The 22944-nt window shown below is 43.7% G+C and overlaps 1 protein-coding gene across 9 annotated transcripts in view; it reads right to left on the reverse strand.

The window, feature by feature from the left end:
* LOC133547081 (ankyrin-2-like) overlaps positions 1-22944 on the reverse strand; it is a 150679-nt gene that overhangs the window by 49158 nt on the left and 78577 nt on the right. For all 9 annotated transcript variants that reach the window (XM_061892879.1, XM_061892880.1, XM_061892877.1 and 6 more), the window contains 6 exons: positions 20829-21026; positions 20632-20730; positions 15925-16023; positions 7832-8029; positions 5281-5379; positions 5109-5207 (listed from right to left, as the gene is read on the reverse strand). In XM_061892879.1, coding sequence (XP_061748863.1) covers positions 5109-5207; positions 5281-5379; positions 7832-8029; positions 15925-16023; positions 20632-20730; positions 20829-21026 — 792 coding nt within the window. The remainder of the gene's footprint in view (positions 1-5108; positions 5208-5280; positions 5380-7831; positions 8030-15924; positions 16024-20631; positions 20731-20828; positions 21027-22944) is intronic.

Consider the following 22944-nt stretch of genomic DNA (forward strand, 5'->3'; position numbering starts at 1 on the left):
TGTCCAAGGTGGGTGGAGTGTGTGGATGGTGGAACAGTTGGAATCGGTTGAGAAATGTGGGATATGGAGAGGTTTGTATATTGCCCATTAACTTTCCAGGAAGAGGTTAAATAAAGCTTTCGAAAACCGGGTATTCTGGGAATTCCTGGAATTATCTTGCAATTGGAAAAATTGTTGTTTGATTGTTCAAGGTGGGTGGATTGTGTGGATGGTGGAACGGTTGGAATCGAGTGAGAAATGTGGGATATGGAGAGGTTTGTATATTGCCCATTAACTTTCCAGGAAGAGGTTAAATAGTGTGTTTGAAAACCGGGAATTCTGGGAATTCCTGGAATCATCTTGAAATTGGAAAAATAATAGTTTGATTGTCCAAGGTGGGTGGATTGTGTGGATGGAGGAACGGTTGGAATCGATTGAGAAATGTGGGATATGGAAAGGTTTGTATATTGCCCATTAACTTTCCAGGAAGAGGTTAAATAGTGCGTTAGAAAACCGGGAATTCTGGGAATTCCTGGAATTATCTTGAAATTGGAAAAATGGTAGTTTGATTGTCCAAGGTGGGTGGAGTGTGTGGATGGTGGAACAGTTGGAATCGGTTGAGAAATGTGGGATATGGAGAGGTTTGTATATTTCCCATTAACTTTCCAGGAAGAGGTTAAATAAAGCTTTCGAAAACCGGGTATTCTGGGAATTCCTGGAATCATCTTGAAATTGGAAAAATTGTTGTTTGATTGTTCAAGGTGGGTGGAGTGTGTGGATGGTGGAATGGTTGCAATCGGTTGAGAAATGTGGGTAATGGAGAGGTTTGTATATTGCCCATTAACTTTCCAGGAAGAGGTTAAATAGGCCTTTGGAAAACTGGGAATTCTGGGAATTCCTGGAATCATCTTGAAATTAGAAAAATAATACTTTGATTGTCCAAGGTGGGTGGATTGTGTGGATGGGGGAACGGTTGGAATCGATTGAGAAATGTGGGATATGGAGAGGTTTGTATTTTGGCCATATCCTTTCCAGGAAGAGGTTGAATAAAGCTTTCGAAAACCGGGAATTCTGGGAATTCCTGGAATTATCTTGAAATTGAAAAAATGGTAGTTTGATTGTCCAAGGTGGGTGGAGTGTGTGGATGGTGGAACAGTTGGAATCGGTTGAGAAATGTGGGATATGGAGAGGTTTGTATATTGCCCATTAACTTTCCAGGAAGAGGTTAAATAAAGCTTTCGAAAACCGGGTATTCTGGGAATTCCTGGAATTATCTTGCAATTGGAAAAATTGTTGTTTGATTGTTCAAGGTGGGTGGATTGTGTGGATGGTGGAACGGTTGGAATCGAGTGAGAAATGTGGGATATGGAGAGGTTTGTATATTGCCCATTAACTTTCCAGGAAGAGGTTAAATAGTGTGTTTGAAAACCGGGAATTCTGGGAATTCCTGGAATCATCTTGAAATTAGAAAAATAATAGTTTGATTGTCCAAGGTGGGTGGATTGTGTGGATGGTGGAATGGTTGGAATCGCGTGAGAAATGTGGGATATGGAGAGGTTTGTATATTGCCCATTAACTTTCCAGGAAGAGGTTAAATAGTGCATTTGAAAACCGGGAATTCTGGGAATTCCTGGAATTATCTTGAAATTGGAAAAATGGTAGTTTGATTGTCCAAGGTGGGTGGAGTGTGTGGATGGTGGAACAGTTGGAATCGGTTGAGAAATGTGGGATATGGAGAGGTTTGTATATTGCCCATTAACTTTCCAGGAAGAGGTTAAATAAAGCTTTCGAAAACCGGGTATTCTGGGAATTCCTGGAATTATCTTGAAATTGGAAAAATTGTTGTTTGATTGTTCAAGGTGGGTGGAGTGTGTGGATGGTGGAATGGTTGCAATCGGTTGAGAAATGTGGGTAATGGAGAGGTTTGTATATTGCCCATTAATTTTCCAGGAAGAGGTTAAATAGGCCTTTGGAAAACTGGGAATTCTGGGAATTCCTGGAATCATCTTGAAATTAGAAAAATAATACTTTGATTGTCCAAGGTGGGTGGATTGTGTGGATGGAGGAACGGTTGGAATCGATTGAGAAATGTGGGATATGGAGAGGTTTGTATATTGGCCATATCCTTTCCAGGAAGAGGTTAAATAAAGCTTTCGAAAACCGGGAATTCTGGGAATTCCTGGAATTATCTTGAAATTGAAAAAATGGTAGTTTGATTGTCCAAGGTGGGTGGAGTGTGTGGATGGTGGAACAGTTGGAATCGGTTGAGAAATGTGGGATATGGAGAGGTTTGTATATTGCCCATTAACTTTCCAGGAAGAGGTTAAATAAAGCCTTCGAAAACCGGGTATTCTGGGAATTCCTGGAATCATCTTGAAATTGGAAAAATTGTTGTTTGATTGTTCAAGGTGGGTGGATTGTGTGGATGGTGGAACGGTTGCAATCGGTTGAGAAATGTGGGTAATGGAGAGGTTTGTATATTGCCCATTAACTTTCCAGGAAGAGGTTAAATAGGCCTTTGGAAAACTGGGAATTCTGGGAATTCCTGGAATCATCTTGAAATTAGAAAAATAATACTTTGATTGTCCAAGGTGAGTGGATTGTGTGGATGGAGGAACGGTTGGAATCGATTGAGAAATGTGCGATATGGAGAGGTTTGTATATTGGCCATATCCTTTCCAGGAAGAGGTTAAATAAAGCTTTCAAAAACCGGGAATTCTGTGAATTCCTGGAATTATCTTGAAATGCCAAGCGGTGTGCAGCTTTAGCGGTCGCGGAGGCAAAAACTCGGACATGGGAAGAGTTCGGGGAAGCCATGGAAAACGACTTCCGGACGGCTTCGAAGCGATTCTGGACCAACTTACGGCGCCGCAGGAAGGGGAAGCAGTGCACTATCAACACCGTGTATGGTGCGGATGGTGTTCTGCTGACTTCGACTGCGGATGTTGTGGATCGGTGGAGGGAATACTTCGAAGACCTCCTCAATCCCACCAACACGTCTTTCTTTGAGGAAGCGGTGCCTGTGGAATCTGTAGTGGACTCTCCTATTTCTGGGGCTGAGGTCGCTGAGGTAGTTAAAAAGCTCCTCGGCGGCAAGGCCCCGGGGGTGGATGAGATCCGCCCGGAGTTCCTTAAGGCTCTGGATGCTGTGGGGCTGTCTTGGTTGACAAGACTCTGCAGCATTGCGTGGACATCGGGGGCGGTACCTCTGGATTGGCAGACCGGGGTGGTGGTCCCTCTCTTTAAGAAGGGGGACCGGAGGGTGTGTTCCAACTATCGTGGGATCACACTCCTCAGCCTTCCCGGTAAGGTTTATTCAGGTGTACTGGAGAGGAGGCTTCGCCGGATAGTCGAACCTCGGATTCAGGAGGAACAGTGTGGTTTTCGTCCTGGTCGTGGAACTGTGGACCAGCTCTATACTCTCGGCAGGGTTCCTGAGGGTGCATGGGAGTTTGCCCAACCAGTCTACATGTGCTTTGTGGACTTGGAGAAGGCATTCGACCGTGTCCCTCGGGAAGTCCTGTGGGGAGTGCTCAGAGAGTATGGGGTATCGGACTGTCTTATTGTGGCAGTCCGCTCCCTGTACTATCAGTGTCAGAGCTTGGTCCGCATTGCTGGCAGTAAGTCGGACACGTTTCCAGTGAGGGTTGGACTCCGCCAAGGCTGTCCTTTGTCACCGATTCTGTTCATAACTTTTATGGACAGAATTTCTAGGCGCAGCCAAGGCGTTGAGGGGTTCCGGTTTGGTGGCCACGGGATTAGGTCTCTGCTTTTTGCAGATGATGTAGTCCTGATGGCTTCATCTGGCCGGGATCTTCAGCTCTCACTGGATCGGTTCGCAGCCGAGTGTGAAGCGACCGGAATGAGAATCAGCACCTCCAAGTCCGAGTCCATGGTTCTCGCCCGGAAAAGGGTGGAGTGCCATCTCCGGGTTGGGGAGGAGACCCTGCCCCAAGTGGAGGAGTTAAAGTACCTAGGAGTCTTGTTCACGAGTGGGGGGAGAGTGGATCGTGAGATCGACAGGCGGATCGGTGCGGCGTCTTCAGTAATGCGGACGTTGTATCGATCCGTTGTGGTGAAGAAGGAGCTGAGCCGGAAGGCAAAGCTCTCAATTTACCGGTCGATCTACGTTCCCATCCTCACCTATGGTCATGAGCTTTGGGTCATGACCGAAAGGATAAGATCACGGGTACAAGCGGCCGAAATGAGTTTCCTCCGCCGGGTGGCGGGGCTCTCCCTTAGAGATAGGGTGAAAAGCTCTGCCATCCGGGAGGAGCTCAACGTAAAGCCGCTGCTCCTCCACATCGAGAGGAGCCAGATGAAGTGGTTCGGGCATCTGGTCAGGATGCCACCCGAACGCCTCCCTAGGGATGTGTTTAGGGCACGTCCAGCTGGTAGGAGGCCACGGGGAAGACCCAGGACACGTTGGTAAGACTATGTCTCCCGGCTGGCCTGGGAACGCCTCGGGATCCCCCGGGAAGAGCTAGACGAAGTGGCTGGAGAGAGGGAAGTCTGGGCTTCCCTGCTTAGGCTGCTGCCCCCGCGACCCGACCTCGGATAAGCGGAAGATGATGGATGGATGGATGGATGGATATCTTGAAATGGAAAAAAATGGTAGTTTGATTGTCCAAGGTGGGTGGAGTGTGTGGATGGTGGAATGGTTGGAATCGGTTGAGAAATGTGGGGTATGGAGACGTTTGAATATTGCCCAATAACTTTCCAGGAACAGGTTTAATAGGGCTTTGGAAAACCTGGAATTCTGAGAATTCCTGGAATTATCTTGAAATGAGAATGGTAGTATGACTGTCCAAGGTGGGTGGAGTGTGTGGATGGTGGAACGATTCGAATCGGTTGGAAAATGGCGAAATTGAGCAAGTTCGAAAAATGACCCGCAAAACTGGGAATTCTGGGTACCCCCAGGGTGTATTCATACATATTTTTTTGAGAAGCTCATGATTCCCCGGTTGGGCCCGGACATTTGGATACTGGAATGATTCCGATCGGATGAAAACTTTGAAATACTTTGTCGTAAAATTAAAGCAAAAATCGTTTCACCAGTATAAAGTTGTTATACAGAAAAAATATATAATTTGGTTATGGCAAAGAAGTAGAAGAACAAGATTTCTTACCTTGGTCTTTACGGTCACACTAGCACCATTTTGAAGCAGGAAGTTGACCATTTTGGTGTTGCCATAATGGCAGGCAACAATAAGCGGTGTGTAGCCCAGCTGGACACAGGACAGAAAATTAAACACAATAAAAAAAAAAAACACATCTGTGAACTATTTGTTTCACCCCTACTTTGGTCTGCTGGTTGAGGTTTGCTCCATTTCTGGCAAGAATCTCCGCCACTGCTACTTTGTCGTCTTGTGCTGCCAAATGCAAGGCGGTAAGGCCACCCTGAAAACGGAGCACAACATTGTACTAATAGTAACAATAGTAGGACTAATAATAATTATAATAACAATACCATAACTATCTTTATCATTCTTATGTAACTATGGAACGACATTTCTGTAGAATCTGTGTGAACGGTGAAGAGATGAATTTGAATTCCAAGTTACAGGAAAAATTGCCTGGATGTTGTGTTTTTAGGATGGTTGGAATCTGTTGAGAAATGCAGAAAATGTATTTTTTTTTGGCAATGTCATGGAAAAAATGGAATTTTAGGAAACGGATATGGATAGCCATCAGGTCCTGAATGAGTTAAAACATCCATCTATCCAACTATCTATCCATTTATTTCCTTTATCTTATTTGAGGTCGGGTTCCGGGGACAGCAGTCTAAGCAGAGAAGCCCAGACTTCCCTCTCCTCCCGGGGGATCCCGAGACATAGTCTTTTCAATGCGTCCTGGGTCTTCCCCATGGCTTCCTACCGGTCGGACGTTCCCTAAACACCTCCCTAGGGAAGTGTTCTGGTGGCATCCTGACCAGATGCCCCAACCACCTCATATGGCTCCTCTCAATATGGAGGAGCAGCGACTTTACTTTAAATAGGGCTTTGGAAAACCGGGAATTCCCGGAATTCCTGGAATTCCTGGAATTATCTTGAAATTGGAAAAATGGTAGTTTGATTGTGGACTGTGGAATGGTTGGAATCGGTTGAGAAATGTGGGATATGTGTTTGGCCACCCAGCCAAATGATGGGAATCAGGTGTCCTAATCACTTGGCCCGGTGTATTAAACCAAGTACTTAGGCATGGAGACTGTTTCTATAAAAAATTGTGAAAGAATGGGCCGCTCTCAGAAGCTCAGTGATTTCCAGCGTGGAACTGTTTAGGATGCCACTTGTGCAACAAATCAAGTCGTGAAATATCCTCACTCTTAAATATTCCAAAGCCAACTGTAGGGTTTATTATAGGAAATGGAAAAGTTTGGGAACAACAGCAACTCAGCCACCAAGTGGTAAGCCACATAAACTGACAGAGAGGGGTCAACGGATTCTGAAGCCCATAGTGCAAAGAGGCCGCCGATATTTCTGCACAGTCATTTGCTACAGGCCTCCAAACTTAATGTGACCTTGCCATTAGCCCACGTACAGTATGCAGAGAGCTTCATGGAATGGGTTTCCATGGCAGATCAGCTGCATCTATGCCATGCATCACCAAGTTCAATGCAAAGCTTTCGCCACTAGACTCTAAAGCAGTGGAGACGCCTTCTCTGGAGTGATGAATCACGCTTTTCCATCTGGCAATCTAAAGGACGCGTCTGGGTTTTGAGATTGGCAGGAGAACGCTACATTTCGGACTGCATTGTGCCGAGTGTGAAATTTAGTAGAGGAGGAATTATGGTGTGGGGTTGTTTTTCAAGAGTTGGGCTTGGCTCCTTAGTTCCAGTGAAAGGAACTTTGAATGCTCCAGGATACCAAAACATTTTACAAAATTCTTCAAGTTCATATGTGAGTAAAAGCAGGTGGCCAAACAATTTTGGCAATATAGTGTATCTTCTCATCCTCATTTTGGCCGCTTGTACCCTTGATCTAGTCATTTGGTCAAAACCCAAAGCTCATGACCATAGGTGAGGATAGGGAAATTGAGAGCTTTGGCTTCCGGCTCAGCTCCTTCTTTACCAAAACGGATCGATACTAGGTCTGCAATACTGAAGACACCACACCGATCCGCCTGTCGATCTCACAATCCACTCTTCCCTCACTCGTGAACAAGACTCTGAGGTACTTAAACTCCCCCACTTGGGGAAAGATCCCTTCCCCAACCTGCAGATAGCATTCCACCCTCTAAGGGGAAAAACCATGGACTCTGACTTGGAGGTCCTGATTCTCAACCCAGACGCTTCACACTCGGCTGCGAACCGATCCAGTGAGAGCTGAAGATCCTGGCCGGATGAAGCCATCAGAACCACAGAGACCTAAACCTGCAGTCATCAAACTGGATCCCCTCAATGCCCTGACCGCGCCTACAAATTCTGTCCATAAAAGTTATGAACACAAAGGGCTGCCCTGTCGAAGTCCAACCCTCACTGGACTTACTGCCAGCAATGTGGACCAAGCTTTGACACCGATCACAAATGATTCAAATAAGTTAAGTTTTGTATTGTTTCAAAAGATTGCCATCATTTTTTATTGTGCTATTTCCTTCCTACTAGTGTTGTAAAATATATTTTTTTCATAACGTTGTTGTACCTTTTTTATCAATAAATTTGGAACTACAGTATACTTCTAATATTACAACTTTTCTGCTGTCAGACGTTGTCTTAACTCTGCCGTTGCTATACATCTCATATTTTGACTTTATTTTTGCAACATCATTTTTACAATTTTATGATGTAAAACTTATTTATTGTCGTACAATAAAAACAAATATCAAATGATACTATTCAATGCTGTGGTGGTACCTTGGTGGGGGTGTTGACGTGGGCTCCATTGCTCAGCAACAAGGTGGTAATGTCAGCGTGGCCGTCCTCCGAGGACAAGTGGAGCGGAGTGACGTCCTGTTTGGTCACCATGTTGGTCTCGGCGCCGCGCTTCAGCAGCGCGGAGACCACGTCCATTTGGTTCTTCTTGGACGCAATGTGGAGAGGAGTGTAGCCGTTCTGAAACATCAAAGACCAACAGATATTCTGATTAAAATCAATGCCCCGAGGACCAAGCTACCCCATCAGGAATCTGCGGTCCTTCCCAAGGTTTCTCCTTGTCCCATTGGGTTAAGTTTTTTTTTGCCCGGATGTGGGATCAAGGGTTATATCAATATAATTTGATTGATTGATTGATTGATTAAGTTGAAGTTGCAATACAAATTGTCAACAACAAAAACACAGAGTGCAGATAAAACTACTGGAGAAAATGTATTTAAAACTCTAAAAAAAAATGCAGCCACTTCAGAATGTACATAGCCCTCCATTACAGTTCGCACCGATGTCTCTAACTGAATAGACAACAGAGGACACGCAAGTGGACAAACATGATTGATGACCAAATCCAGAGTGTGACATCCATCCATCTTCAGCTGCTTATCCGGAATCGGGTCGCGGGGACAACAGCTCAAGCAGAGACCCCCAGACTTCCCTCTCCAGAGCAACATTAGCAACTTCCTCCTGGGGATCCCGAAGCGTTCCCAGGCCAGAGAGGAGATGTAATCCCCCCATCTGGTCCTCGGCCTGCCGCAGGGTCTCCTCCCAGTGGGATGTGCAACGAGGACCTCCCTAGGAAGACGCTCGTGAGGCATCCCCACGAGATGCCCGAACCACCTAAGCTGGCTCCTTTCCGAACGAAGGAGCAGGGGCTTTACTCTCTCGGGTGACTGGACTTCTCACCCTATCTCTAAGGGAGATGCCAGCCAGCAGACTGGCAGAGTGTGACATGTTGGGTAAAACCTATCAAATCCAACATATTTAAGAATTTCTTTGAAACAGCGTCTAATAACAGGGGTGTCAAACGTACGAGCCGTGGGGCGTATCAGGCCCCACGAACAGGTTTAGTCCAGCCCGCAATATTATATTGCCAAATATATAAATTAGAATTTTTTTTATTGAAAGAAACTGCTACTCTAAATGTGTCCACTGGATGTCACAACAAATATTTTAGTGTATTCCACGTCACACATGACACTGTTTAAAGATGAGGTGTCAACTGGCCTTAAGAGCCCTCTGGATTGGCTGCCGCTACTCCTATTAACGGCAGCAGGTGGTGGCAGTATCGACGCACGATACTGTCTTTCATTGTAAATTATCCACTCAATGGATAAATTAACGAAACGAAAAGATGCAAAGATCTAAGTCAACATCCATCCATCCATCTTATCCGAGGTCAGGTTGTGGGGGCAACAGCCTAAGCAGGGAAACCCAGACTTCACTCTCCCCAGCCACTTCGTCTAGCTCTTCCCGGGGGATCCCGAGGCGTTCCCAGGCCAGCCGGGAGACATAGTCTTCCCAACGTGTCCTGGGTCTTCCCCGTGGCCTCCTACCGGTTGGACGTGCCCTAAAACACCTCCCTAGGGAGGTGTTCGGTTGGCATCCTGACCAGATGCCCAAACCACCTCATCTGGCTCCCCTCGATGTGAAGGAGCAGCGGCTTTACTTTGAGTTCCTCCCAGATGGCAGAGCTTCTCAACCTATCTCTATGGGAGAGCCCCGCCACACGGCAGAGGAAACTCATCTCGGCCGCTTGTACCCGTGATCTTATCCTTTCGGTCATGACCCAAAGCTTATGTCCATAGGTGAGGATGGGAACGTAGATCGACCGGTAAATTGAGAGTTTTGCCTTCCGGCTCAGCTCCTTCTTAACCAAAACATGTCAACATGACCATCATTTTCTTAATAAGATTTCCATGCAACGCTTGCAACTGGCACACCCTGAACTCCATTGTAAAAAAGTGTGTTTCAACATTTGTTGTGTTTGTTGTATTTTATTTTATGCTTAAATCTACCATGTACACATTGGTTAGGTTTTTAGTTCTGTTACCTTTTTTCGGCTACGGTGTGATTTTGATGATTATTTTGTTTATATCATAATTGTAATATTTGAAAGATGATGAATGAATGTGTTGTGGCAGTTGCGTGTGTCAACAATGCGGCGGTTTGCGGCATCACTCAGTTGAGTTTCCAAATGTTTTTAATAGTGAACTGCCAACACGAGAATCCTAAACAGGAAGTTCTTAAAGTTAAATAGCTTTGTAAAAACACTGAGACAAAGTCTGAGTTCATTGTGTTTTTCATGGTGTTTTTTTTAAACCGCAGAAATTTTTTCCTCAGAATTTCAAAGTTACTTGAAATATTTTTTTTTTTAGACAGGTGCAGGCAACCCAACATTTTGAAAGAGCCCTATAGGAGCAAAAATAAAAAAATCTGTCTGGAGCCGCAAAAAGTTAAAAGCCTTATATAAATGTTATAATTAAGTGTCTCAAAGGGTGAGACAACTCCTGGAAATTACTGGCCTAAAACTGCCAGAGGAATGGATGTGTGTGCCCAAGTTAAAGGAAAGAACAGGCTGTCTTCTTCTAACGGATTTATTAAAATCTTTGCAACCTGGGTAACGTTTGCTGTGGTCTGGAACAACATGTGATTGATTGATTGAGACACCGAATACGTTTTTTAACTTGTTTAAGTCAGGGTCCACGTTAATCAATTTGCGGTACAAATATATACTATCAGCATAATACAGTCATCAAATTTAATGAAAATATTCAGACTAAGTGTGTCGAATGCTTATGTTACCTCCACCTGCACCCTTGTTTACCATCTATAGTCATTCCCTCCGTTTTTGTCAGGACCACGCCCACTCCCCCCCACTCCAAAGATCCTCATCTCCAGTTTACCAACGACTCTCAGCTGTCTTCTCATCTGCTCATCGCCTCACAGCCAATCAGACTCGGCCCTACCACGCTTACCTGCGACTCGTTAGCAAACATCTTTGTGTTTGCTAACGAGTCACAGGTGAGGGTGGAGCAGGGGTCCTCCTATAAGTACTCGGGTATTTGTTTTGATTCTCAGTTGACTTTGGGCCCACCAAGTTGACTCTGTTTGATCTCACACTTTCTAATATCATGATGTGGTTTTATAAGGCAAACATCGAATTTGTCATCAGTTATGGCATCTCCACATGGTTTGCTGTCAAAACTCAAAACCCAACTTCAAAACCTTACCAAAAAGGCTGGTGTAATATTGGCGTGCAGCCCTCTGATTACCTTGTTTTACCATGAATTGATTAACATGGACCCCGACTTAAACAAGTTGAAAAACTTATTCTGGTGTTACCATTTAGTGGTCAATTGTACGGAATATGTACTGTACTGTGCAATCTACTAATAAAAGTTTCAATCAATCAATCAATCAATCAATCAAAAAACCCTTCAAGAAATACCGTGACCACACAAGAAGGTCTTATCTTTGACCGTGTGACGTCAGATGTAACCAAAATTGAGGTTTTTGGCCAAAATGTTGGAGAAAAGGTGAGCCCTTTAATCCCATGAACACCAGGCCTACTGTCAAGCATGGTGGTGGTAGTATTATATTCTGGGCTTGTTTTGCTGCCAATGGAACTGGTGCTTTACAGAGAGTAAATGGGACATTAAAAAAATGAGGATTACCTCCAAATTCTTCAGGCCGGAGGTTGGGTCTTGGGCACAGTTCACTCTGTTTGCTCTCGTATTAACCAGGGCCTGGACTTTCTAGGGAGGTCCAGGGTCCAGGATGTGGCAAGCAATATCATGATGTGGTTTTATTAGGCAAACATCGTATTTTTCATCAGTTATGGCATCTCCACATGGTTTGCATAGTCATTCCTCATTGACATCCCACTGGGTTATGAGTTTTTGCCCTTATGTGGGATCTGAACCGAGGATGTCGTTGTGGCTTGTGCAGCCCTTTTGAGACACTTGTGTTTTAGGACTGTATAAATAAACATTGATTGATTGATTGATTTGTTGTCAAAATCAAAACCTTATCAAGAGGGCTGATATAATAATTGGCGTGCAGCCCCCTGGTTCCCCTCAAGAAATATTTGACAAGACCATGAGGAGGCAGGGTCTTAAAATCACCCGTGACCACAGAACTTTCCTCCAGAAGGTCTTATCTATGTCCATGTGATGTCAGATGTACCCAAAATTGAGCTTTTTGGCCAATATGTTTGAAGGAGAAAAGGTGAGGCCTTTAATCCCATGAACACTATTCCTACTGTCAAGCATGGTGGTGGTAGTATTATGTTCTGGGCCTGTTTTGCTGCCAATGGAACTGGTGCTTTACAGAGAGTACACTGGGACATTAAAAAAAGGAGGATTACCTCCAAATTCTTCAGGCCGGAGGTTGGGTCTTGGGCACAGTTGACTCTGTTTGCTCTCGTATTAACCAGCGCCTGGACTTTCTAAGGAGGTCCAGGATGTGGCAAGCAATATCATGATGTGGTTTTATAGGGCAAACATCGAATTAGTCATCAGTTATGGCATCTCCACATGGTTTGCATAGTCATTCTCTTTGAAATGAGAGTTTTTCCTTGCCCTTATGTGGGATCTGAACCGAGGATGTCACTGTGGCTTGTGCAGCCCTTTGAGACACTTGTGATTTAGGGCTATATAAATAAACATCGATTGATTTGCCGTCAAACTCAAAACCCAACTTCAAAACCTTAACAAGAGGGCTGGTATAATAATTGGCGTGCAGCCCCCTGGTTCCCTTCAAGAAATATTCAACAAGACCATGAGGAGGCAGGGGCTTAAAATCACCCGTGACCACAGAACTTTCCTCCAGAAGGTCTTATCTTTGTCCATGTGATGTCAGATGTAACCAAAATTGACCTTTTTGGCCAATATGTTTGAAGGTGAAAAGGTGAGGCCTTTAATCCCATGAACACTATTCCTACTGTCAAGAATGGTGGTGGTAGTATTATGTTCTGGGCCTGTTTTGCTGCCAATGGAACTGGTGCTTTACAGAGCGTAAATGGGACATTAAAAAAATGAGGATTACCTCCAAATTTTTCAGGCCGGTGGTTGGGTCTTGGGCGCAGTTCACTCTGTTTGCTCTTCAATTAACCAGCTTCTGCAATTTTCTAAGAAGGCTTAGCGTCCAGGATGTGGCAAGCAATATCATGATGTGGTTTTATAAGGCAGACATCAAATTTGTCATCCGTCATGGCATCTCCACATGGTTTGCAGAGTCATTTCTCATTGACATCCCACTGGGTTGGGAGTTTTTCCTTGCCCTTATGTGGGATCTGAACCGTGGATGTCGCTGTGGCTTGTGCAGCTCTTTTAAAACACTTGTGATTTAGGGCTATTTACATAAACATTGATTGATTGATTTGCTGTCAAACTTAAAACCTTATCAAGAGGGCTGATATAATAATAATTAGCATGCAGCCCCTGGTTCCCTTCAAGAAATATTTGACAATATTGTCAGGAGGCAGGGTCTTAAAATCACCCGTGACCACAGAACTTTCCTCCAAAATGTCTTATCTTTGTCCATGTGACGTCAGAGGTAACCAAAATTAAGGTTTTGGGCCAAAATGTTGGAGAAAAGGTGAGGCCTTTAATCCCAGGATCACCAGGCCTACTGTCAAGCACGGTGGTGGTAGTATTATATTCTGGGCCTGTTTTTCTGCCAATGGAACTGGTGCTTTACAGAGAGTAATTTGGACAATACAAAAAGGAGAATTACCTCCAAATTCTTCAGGCCGGAGGTTGAGTCGTGGGCAAAGTTGACTCTGTTTGCTTTTGTATTAACCAGCGCCTGGACTTTCTACGGAGGCTTAGGGTCCAGGATGGTGCAAGCAATATTTATAAGGCAAAAATCGAATTTGTCATCAGTTATGGCATCTCCACATGGTTTGCAGTCATTCTCTTTGAAATGATAGTTTTTCCTTGCCCTTATGTGGGATCTGAACCGAGGATGTCGCTGTGGCTTGTGCAGCCCTTTGAGACACTTGTGATTTAGGGCTATATAAATAAACATTGATTGATTTGCTGTCAAACTCAAAACCCAACTTCGAAACCTTATCAACAGGGCTGGTGTAATAATTGACATGCTGTTTGATACCCAGCAATACGTTTGGAGGAGAAAAGGTGAGGCCTATAATCCCAGGAACACCAGGCCTACCGTCAAGCACGGTGGTGGTAGTATTATGCTCTAGGCCTGTTTTGCTGCCAATGGAACTGGTGCTTTACTAGTGCCGCCCTAGTGGCTCCCTGGAGCATTTTTAAAAAAGGATGGAAAATGGAAAAAATGGGGGAGGGTATATTTTTTTTTGTTTCCGTATGTTTTTTGTTTGAGGACAAACTTGAGACATTCATCCATCCATCCATTTTCATACCGCTTGTCCCCGAGACAAACCTTCCCGATTGTTAGAAACCCACTGTTTTAATGTTTGTGTGTATGCGTCACTGATGAAAGCATTTGGTGAACATCGTTTTGTCCTACTATTTTCAGCGGTTCTTGAACCCACCGTAGTGTAGACTGTGATGCGACAGTTTGTTTGCATGTAAAATCTTCACCCCTTTTTGGTCCCATTTTGTCCACCAAACATTTTATACTGTGCGTAAATGCACAAAGGTGAGTTTTGTTGATGTAATTGACTTGTTGGAGTGCTAATCAGGCATATTTGGTCAGTGCATAACTGCAAGCTAATCAATGCTAACATGCTATGCTAGCTGTTTGTACATATTGCATCATTATGCTTCATTTTGTAGGTATATTTGAGCTCATTTTGATATCCTTTACTTTCATCCTCTTTGTATATACTCTAGTTTTGCATGTCTCTGTATGTAATTACGGCTACATTTCAGATGGTTGTTTGTGTGACTTGTTGTTCCAGACCACAGCAAACGTTACCTAGCTTGCCAAAGATTCCTTTAACTTGGACACACACATCTATACCTTTGGTCATTAAAAGTCAGTAATTTCCTGCAGTTATCTCACCTTCTGGGTAGCCTCGGATTTACTAATGGTTTGTAATGTTGTAAAAATTTGTAGAATAAATATTAAATTTAAAAATGTCTGTCAACGAAGATTTGCTTCAGCCTGCGACACATTTTGATTGTAGGCTAATATAGCTAATATAGACACTTACGTCATGTGTTGCTCTCATTATAAGACTTAAAGACGGCTTTTCATTTTTTTCAGATTTGTTTTTTGTATTTTTGGTCCAATACGGCTCTTTCAACATTTTGGGTTGCCGACCCCTGCGTTAGAGATTGAGACAAAAAGTGATCAAATGTGTTAGAAATAGCTTAGAAAGGGAAAAGGGGTACGACTAAATAAGCACTGCTTCTTCATATTCCATTTGGGACATTGAAATGTAAATATATATATATATATATATATATATATACATATATATATATATATATATATATATATATATATATATATATATATATATATATACATATATATATATATATATATATACATATATATATTTGTGTGTGTGTGTGTGTGTGTGTGTGTGTGTGTGTGATATACACACTGCAACTGTATGCATGTTCAAAATGAACTAATGGCAATTATTTTGCAATTTAAGTATGTGAGGAGGGCGGCATGGCCTGCGGGCCTGCCGCGGAACGGGGTGTGCCAGGACCGGCCTCGAAGACAGCAACAGGGGAGTAGATGGCCCAGGTGGGCTTGTTATCTAATCACCTGTCGCCTTTATTAGCAGCAGCCGGTGTGAGACACGCAGTTGGAGTTGCAAGTGCTGTTAAGACATTTTGCTTGAAAGAAAAAGCCTTGCACGTTCTTATGAAAAAAAAGCAGCGTTATACCCTGAAATCCGGGCTTTCATGGCAGTGTGTGGTGGTCCGAAGAACCCACTACAGGGCGACCTCTACAGTACGACTTACAGTGTTTATATTGTAATATTTCTAATATTATTATCCGACTTTCTCCTTGGTATAAACTAATAGAAGAATACGGTAGACTGGAAAAAAAAGTAGACTAGCCGAAGCTGGCCTTATCATTTTGATTCACATGATTTAAGTTTAAACACTTTTTCTATGATCACTGACCTTGGCAACAGCGTGGGGAGACGCTCCTTTTTCCAGAAGCAGGAGCGCCACTTTTTGGTTATCGTAATGCGCTGCAACATGAAGTGGCGTCAGGTCATTCTGGAAACAAACATATACGTGTATATTTATATGTTGAAAATAAACTGTTCAATAAAACAAACACTGCATACAGTATGTAAAAAAAAAAAAAAAGGTACCGGAGGTGCTAAAATGATGGATAATTGACATGAGTCGTAAAGTTACAGATATTTGTTTTACTACGAAACCCAAAATCAGTAAAGTTGGCACGTTGTGTAATTGGTAAATAAAAACAGAATACAATGATTTGCAAATCTTTTTCAACTTATATTCATTTTAATAGACTGCAAAGACAAGATATTTAATGTTTGAACTGGTAATTTTTGTTATTTTTTGTGCAAATATTAGCTCTTTTGCAATTTGATGCCTGCAACATTTTTCCAAAAAGCCGGCACAAGCGGCAACAAAGGCTGAGAAAAGTTGAGGAATGCTCATCAAACACTTATTTGGAACATCCCACAGGTGAACAGGCTAATTGGGAACAGGTGGGTGCCATGATTGGGTTTAAAAGCAGCTTCCATGAAATGCTCAGTCATTCACAACCAAGGAGTGGGCGAGGGTCATAACTTTGTGAAAAAATGCATGAGTCAATTGTTAAACGGTTTAAGAACAACATTTCTCAACAAGCTATTGCAGGGAATTCAGGGATTTCACCATCTACGGTCCGTAATATCAAAAGGTTTGGAGAATCTGGATAAATAACTGCATGTAAGCGGCAAAGCCGTGACCTTGGATCAAAAAGCGACATCAGTGTGGAAAGGATATCACCACATGGGCTCAGGAACACTTCAGAAAACCACTGTCAGTAACTACAGTTGGTCGCTACATCTGTAAGTGCAAGTTAAAACTCTACTATGCAAAGCCAAAGCCATTTATCAACAACACCCAGAAAGGCCGCCAGCTTCGCTGGGCCCGAGTTAATCTAAGATGGACTGATGAAAATTGGACAAGTGTTCTGTGGTCTGACGAGTTCACATTTCCACTTGTTTTTGGGAACTGGACGTTTTGTCCTCCGGACCAAAGAGGAAAAGAACCATCTGGACTGTAATAGGTGCAAAGTTGAAAAGCCAGCATCTGTGATGGTATGGGGGTGTATTAGTGCCCAAGGCATGGGTAAATTCACCTGTCTCCCACAACGGAGACCCCGGACTGTTGAACAACTTAAGCTGTGCATCAAGCAAGAACGGGAAATAATTCCACCTCAAAAGCTTCCAAATTTGGTCTCATCAGTTCCTTCAAAATCAAAATCAAAATGATTTTATTGTCACCATAAAAATGGTAAAGTTAGGAGAAGTACATTGAAATATTTAATTGAACAAGTAGTACAGTCATGAGCGCAGAACAAAGTTATGTGTACTAATATATATCTTGTATTACTAAGGCTATAAAACAATTTTAATTTTTAATTGGATGAATTAGTTTTCGAATCAATTAATCATGATTAATCCCTGTGGAGGGGGGCGTGGCCTGCGGACCCTGCAGTGAAGCGGAGTATGCCAGGGTTCAAGATCAGCGACAGGTGCGTAGATGGCCCAGCTGGGCCTGGTTATCTTATCACCTATCGCTCTGTTAAAAGGCAGCAGCCGGGGAGGAGAGTAGTGGAGCCAGAGCGAGAGCACAAGCAAGAGAGAGAGAGAGAGACACACACAGACAATTGCTGGAAAGCAGAAACCGACCTATTGCAAAACAAAACCGTGTCGCAACCCTGATCCGGGCTCGTGTGGAGATGTTTGGTGGTCCGAGGACCCCCGAGGAGGGAAACCTCCACAATCACCATTTGGAATTATGTCTAATTGATGCCAATGCAGGATATAGTTGTGTATATTGGACATCATGTATGGTTATCAACAGCTCCAAAAGAATTGAAAACTTAAACAAAACTAAAAAGAATTAACCACATAAAATAATTTGCCTTAAGTTCTCCATTACAGTTTGGACTTATTGTTGGTTTATTTGCTATTTCTGACATTATTTCCTAGTATGTGCTTTTATTTTAGATCTGTTTCCTGTTTTGGTTTGTAATGCCTCCCCTACTGTGGAGTACTAACGTGGCGAATTAGACTGTTTTGGATTGGTAGTAGTCGATCCACGGCCATCCTTCTGCCACACCTACCCCACTGCTAACGAGGGGAAATTACATTACGACTGTCGTTGTTTTTGATAGTTAGGATAGTTTGTTTGCTTCTCAACAGTTTTTTTGTCACCACGATAGTGCGGAACCTTCCTTGCACAGGCAAACTCTCATGGTTTTTTGAGTATAAATTTTTGAGGTGTAGGCACCAGCTGCTAAAATAGATCTGACCAATCTAAGTCCAAAACTAGACCTGAGATATCAAAGTCCAAAACTGGACCCGAGAGATCCAAGTCCAAAACTGGACCCGAGAGATCCAAGTCCAAAACTAGACCCTAAAGATCTAAGTCCAAAACTAGACCGGAGACTAGATTTGACCCGTCTCAGTCCAAGACAAGATTTAAGCCGGTCTAAGTCCAAGACTAGATGTGACCAGTCAAGTCCAAGACTAGACGTGACCAGTCCAAGTCCAAGACTAGACATGACCAGTCCAAGACTGGACATGACCAGTCCAAGCTTAGACGTGACCAGTCCAAGTCCAAGACTGGATGTGACCAATCCAGGTCCAAGACTGGACGTGACCAAAACAAGTCAATGACTGGACGTGACCAAAACAAGTCAAAGACTGGACGTGACCAGTCCAAGTCCATGACTAAATGTGACCAGTCCAAGTCCAAGACTGGAGGTGACCAGTCCAAGTCCAAGACTGGACGTGACCAGTCCGAGTCCAAGACTACACGTGACCAGTCCGAGTCCAAGACTGGACGTGACCAGTCCGAGTCCAAGACTACACGTGACCAGTCTGAGTCCAAGACTGGACGTGACATGAAAATTCCAAGACTTGACTTGACCAGTCCGAGTCCAAGACTGGAGGTGACCAGTCCAAGTCCAAGACTGGACGTGACCAGTCCGAGTCCAAGACTGGACGTGACCAGTCCGAGTCCAAGACTGGACGTGACCAGTCCGAGTCCAAGACTGGACGTGACCAGTCCGAGTCCAAGACTGGACGTGACCAGTCCGAGTCCAAGACTGGACGTGACCAGTCCGAGTCCAAGACTAGATGTGACCAGTCCAAGTCCAAGACTGGACGTGACATGAAAATTCCAAGACTTGACATGACCAGTCCAAGTCCGAGACTGGACGTGACCAGTTTAAGTCCAAGACTAGACGTGACCAACCTAAGTCCAGGACTAGACGTGACCAGTCCAAGTCCAAGACTGGATGTGACCAATCCAAGTCCAAGACTGGACATGACCAGTCCAAGTCCAAGACTGGACATGACCAGTCCAAGTCCAAGACTGGACGTGACCAGTCCAAGTCCAAGACTGGACGTGACGTGACCAGTCTAAGACTGGACGTGACCAGTCAAAGTCTAAGACTGGACGTGACCAGTCCAAGTCCAAGACTAGACGTGACCTGTCCAAGTCCAAGACTAGACGTGACCTATCTAAGTCCAAAACTAATACACACCCATATCATCACAGATGTTAGCTTTTGAACTTTGCGCCTGGAACCGTCCTGATGATTCTTTTCCCGGAGGACACAACGCCCACAATTTCCAAAAAACTATTTCAAATGTGGACTCGTCAGACCACAAAACACTTTTCCACTTTGCATCAGTCCATTTTGGATGAGCTCGGGCCCAGCAAAGCCAGCAGCGTTTCTGGGTGTTGTTGATAAAAGGCTTTGGCTTTGCATAGTAGAATTTTAACTTGTACTTACAGATGTAGCGACAAACTAGTTACTGACAGTGGTTTTCTGAAGTGTTCCTGAGCCCATGTGGTGATATCCTTTACGCACTGATGTCGCTTTTTGATGCAGTACCGCCTGAGGGATCGAAGGTCCGTTAAATCATCGCGTACGTGCAGTGATTTCTCCAGATTCTCTGAACCTTTTGATGATTTTACGCACCGTAGATGGTAAAATCCCTAAATTCCTTGCAATAGCTCGTTGAGAAATGTTGTTCTAAAACTGTTCGACAATTTGCTTACAAATTGTTGACCCTCGCCCCATCCTTGTTTGTGAATTACTTGAAGCTGCTTTTATACCCAATCATGGCACCCACCTGTTCCCAATTAGCCTGCACACCTGTGGGATGTTCCATATAAGTGTTTGATGAGCATTCCTCAACTTTATCAGCATTTATTGCCACCTTCCCCAACTTCTTTGTCACGTGTTGCTGGCATCAAATTCTAAAGTTAATGATTATTTGGAACAAAAAAAATGTTTATAAGTTTGAACATCAAATAAGTTGTCTTTGTAGCATATTCAACTGAATATGGGTTGAAAAGGAATTGCAAATCTTTGTATTCCGTTTATATTTACATCTAACACAATTTCCCAACTCATATGGAAACGGGGTTTGTACAATAAAAAAGGATCTGGGTAGGGTTACTTTCCATCCATCCATTTTCTACCGCTTATTCCCTTTCGGGGTCGCGGGGGGCGCTGGCGCCTATCTCAGCTACAATCGGGCGGAAGGCGGGGTACACCCTGGACAAGTCGCCACCTCATCGCAGGGCCAACACAGATAGACTTTCATGCGTGGTAATACTAACCTTCCCCGCGAAATCGGGCGGTGCGCGTCGCTGAAGCAGAAGTTTGGCCACATCCAGGCTTCCGTACTTGGAGGCAACATGCAGGGGAGTGAATCCTTTCTGCGGGACAGAGAAATAACAAACATGTTGGTTTTATGGGTCGTTTTTTTTTTTTGCGTCAATAGGAGCGAGCGCGACATTCTTCCATCGTCGCTTACCTTCGTGGCGAGCGAGTGCGAGGCCCCCGCCTCCAGGAGAACGGAGGCCGTCTCCATTTGTCCTTCTTTGGCGGCGATGTGGAGCGGCGTGTAGCCGTTTGCCGTGGCGGCGTCAGGGTGCGCCATGTGCTGCAGAAGGAGCTGGACAATCTCTGTTTTGCCCAGACGGGCGGCGATGTGGAGGGGAGTCTGTTCCTCCTGTGGGGAGTGCAACATTTCAACTTTGTTGTCTTTTTGTTACGTTTTTATTTTTAGTCACGAAAAATGACAACCCTTTTGTGGTTTGTTGTTATATTACTATTTGTGTTCTACAGCAGTGGTCCCCAACCTTTTTGTATCCGCGGACCGGTCAACGCTTAATAATTTGTCCCGCGGCCCGGGGGGAGGGGGTGTCCTTTTTTTTCTTTTTTCTTTTTTTTTCTTCTTTGTCATGAAAAAGGGACGTTTTTGTCATGAAAAAGGGAGTTTTTTGTGGTTGGTGCACTATTTGTAAGTGTATATTGTGTTTTTTATGTTGATTTAAATAAAAAAAAAAGAAAACATTTTTTATATTTTTTTTAATAAAAAATTCTTCTGCGGCCCAGTGGTTGGGGACCACTGTTCTACAGAACCCAATACCAGTGAAGTTGGCACGCTGTATAATTAGTAAATAAAAACAAAATACAATGATTTGCGAAGCCTTTTCAACTTACCATATTTCCATTGAATTTCCGCCAGGGCGCTAATTAATTTAAAACCTCTTCTCACTCCTGCGCTTACCAAAGGCATGCGGTAAAAGTAAGCATGCGCAAATTATTTTAAAACTTTACTATTGCTTACACTTACCAAAGGCATGCAGTAAAAATTTGAGTGTGATGTAAGCTTGGACCTTAAATCCTACTGAATAACTCTTAATGTTGCGATCTGTGACTCAGATCTTCACATGTTTATTTTTCCATCTTTGTTTCATTCTCTTCTGACCCACTTACTTCCTGTTTAGTCCGTTACCATGGTTACACATTGATTTCACCTGCTCCTCGTTTTCTACACACACCTGGTTCTCCTTGATTTCTCTCTATATAAGCTTTCCTCTTTTCTTTGTTCAGTCTGGGTCCATAAATTTGCCTTTGAGCAACAAGTATCGACTGACTTCACGTACGTATATTCTCGCTAGCTTTTCACGCTAAGCCTTTGTTTTATTCCAGCTCTCACGCTGATGAATTGTTTTTCCTTATTGTGTGCCTTTGTGCCAGTCTTAGTTTTTCTGTTTTCCATTCCTAGCTTTTATGCTAGCGCCCTTGGTTTATTTTGTTTGTTAGCTCCAGTCTTTTTGTTCGTAGCCTGCTTTTGTTAAGTTTAATAAATCATTTAAACTTACCATTACTGTGTTCTTGTCGACGCATCCACGGAGGGACAAACCAGGCATTACTATGCCAACCAGTCCTTACACTTAATCTTCTTTCCTTTATGCGATTTCAAATTACCGGTATTGAAATCAGCCTACTCCATTTTAAAAATGATGACAGGGGAAGTGTCACTTGTGACGTCACGAGTTTGACCAGGCGGTAATACTAAGCATGCAATAATTATTTTGGGAAGCGAGTTTGACCCGGCAGCAATTCAAGGCAAGCGCATACTATATGCCCTGCGGCAATTCAAGGAAATACGGTATATTCAATTAAATAAACTGCAAAGACAATATATTTAATGTTGGAACTGAAAAAATATTTTTTTTTTTGCAAATAATCGTTAATTTAAAAATTAAAGGCGGCAAAAAAGTTGTCACAGGGGACGGCGTGGCGCAGTGGGAGAGTGGCCGTGCGCAACCCGAGGGTCCCTGGTTCAAATCCCACCTAGTACCAACCTCGTCACGTCCGTTGTGTCCTGAGCAAGACACTTCACCCTTGCTCCTGATGGGTCCTGGTTGGCGCCTTGCATGGCAGCTCCCTCCATCAGTGTGTGAATGTGTGTGTGAATGGGTAAATGTGGAAGTAATGTCAAAGCGCTTTGAGTACCTTGAAGGTAGAAAAGCGCTATACAAGTACAACCCATTTATTTATTTATCATTTATTTTTACCACTGTGTTACATGGCCTTTCCTTTTAACAACACTCAATAAACGTTTGGGAACTGAGTAG

This window comes from Nerophis ophidion, unplaced genomic scaffold (genome assembly GCF_033978795.1).
Source record: "Nerophis ophidion isolate RoL-2023_Sa unplaced genomic scaffold, RoL_Noph_v1.0 HiC_scaffold_60, whole genome shotgun sequence".
Taxonomy (NCBI): Eukaryota; Metazoa; Chordata; class Actinopteri; order Syngnathiformes; family Syngnathidae; genus Nerophis; species Nerophis ophidion.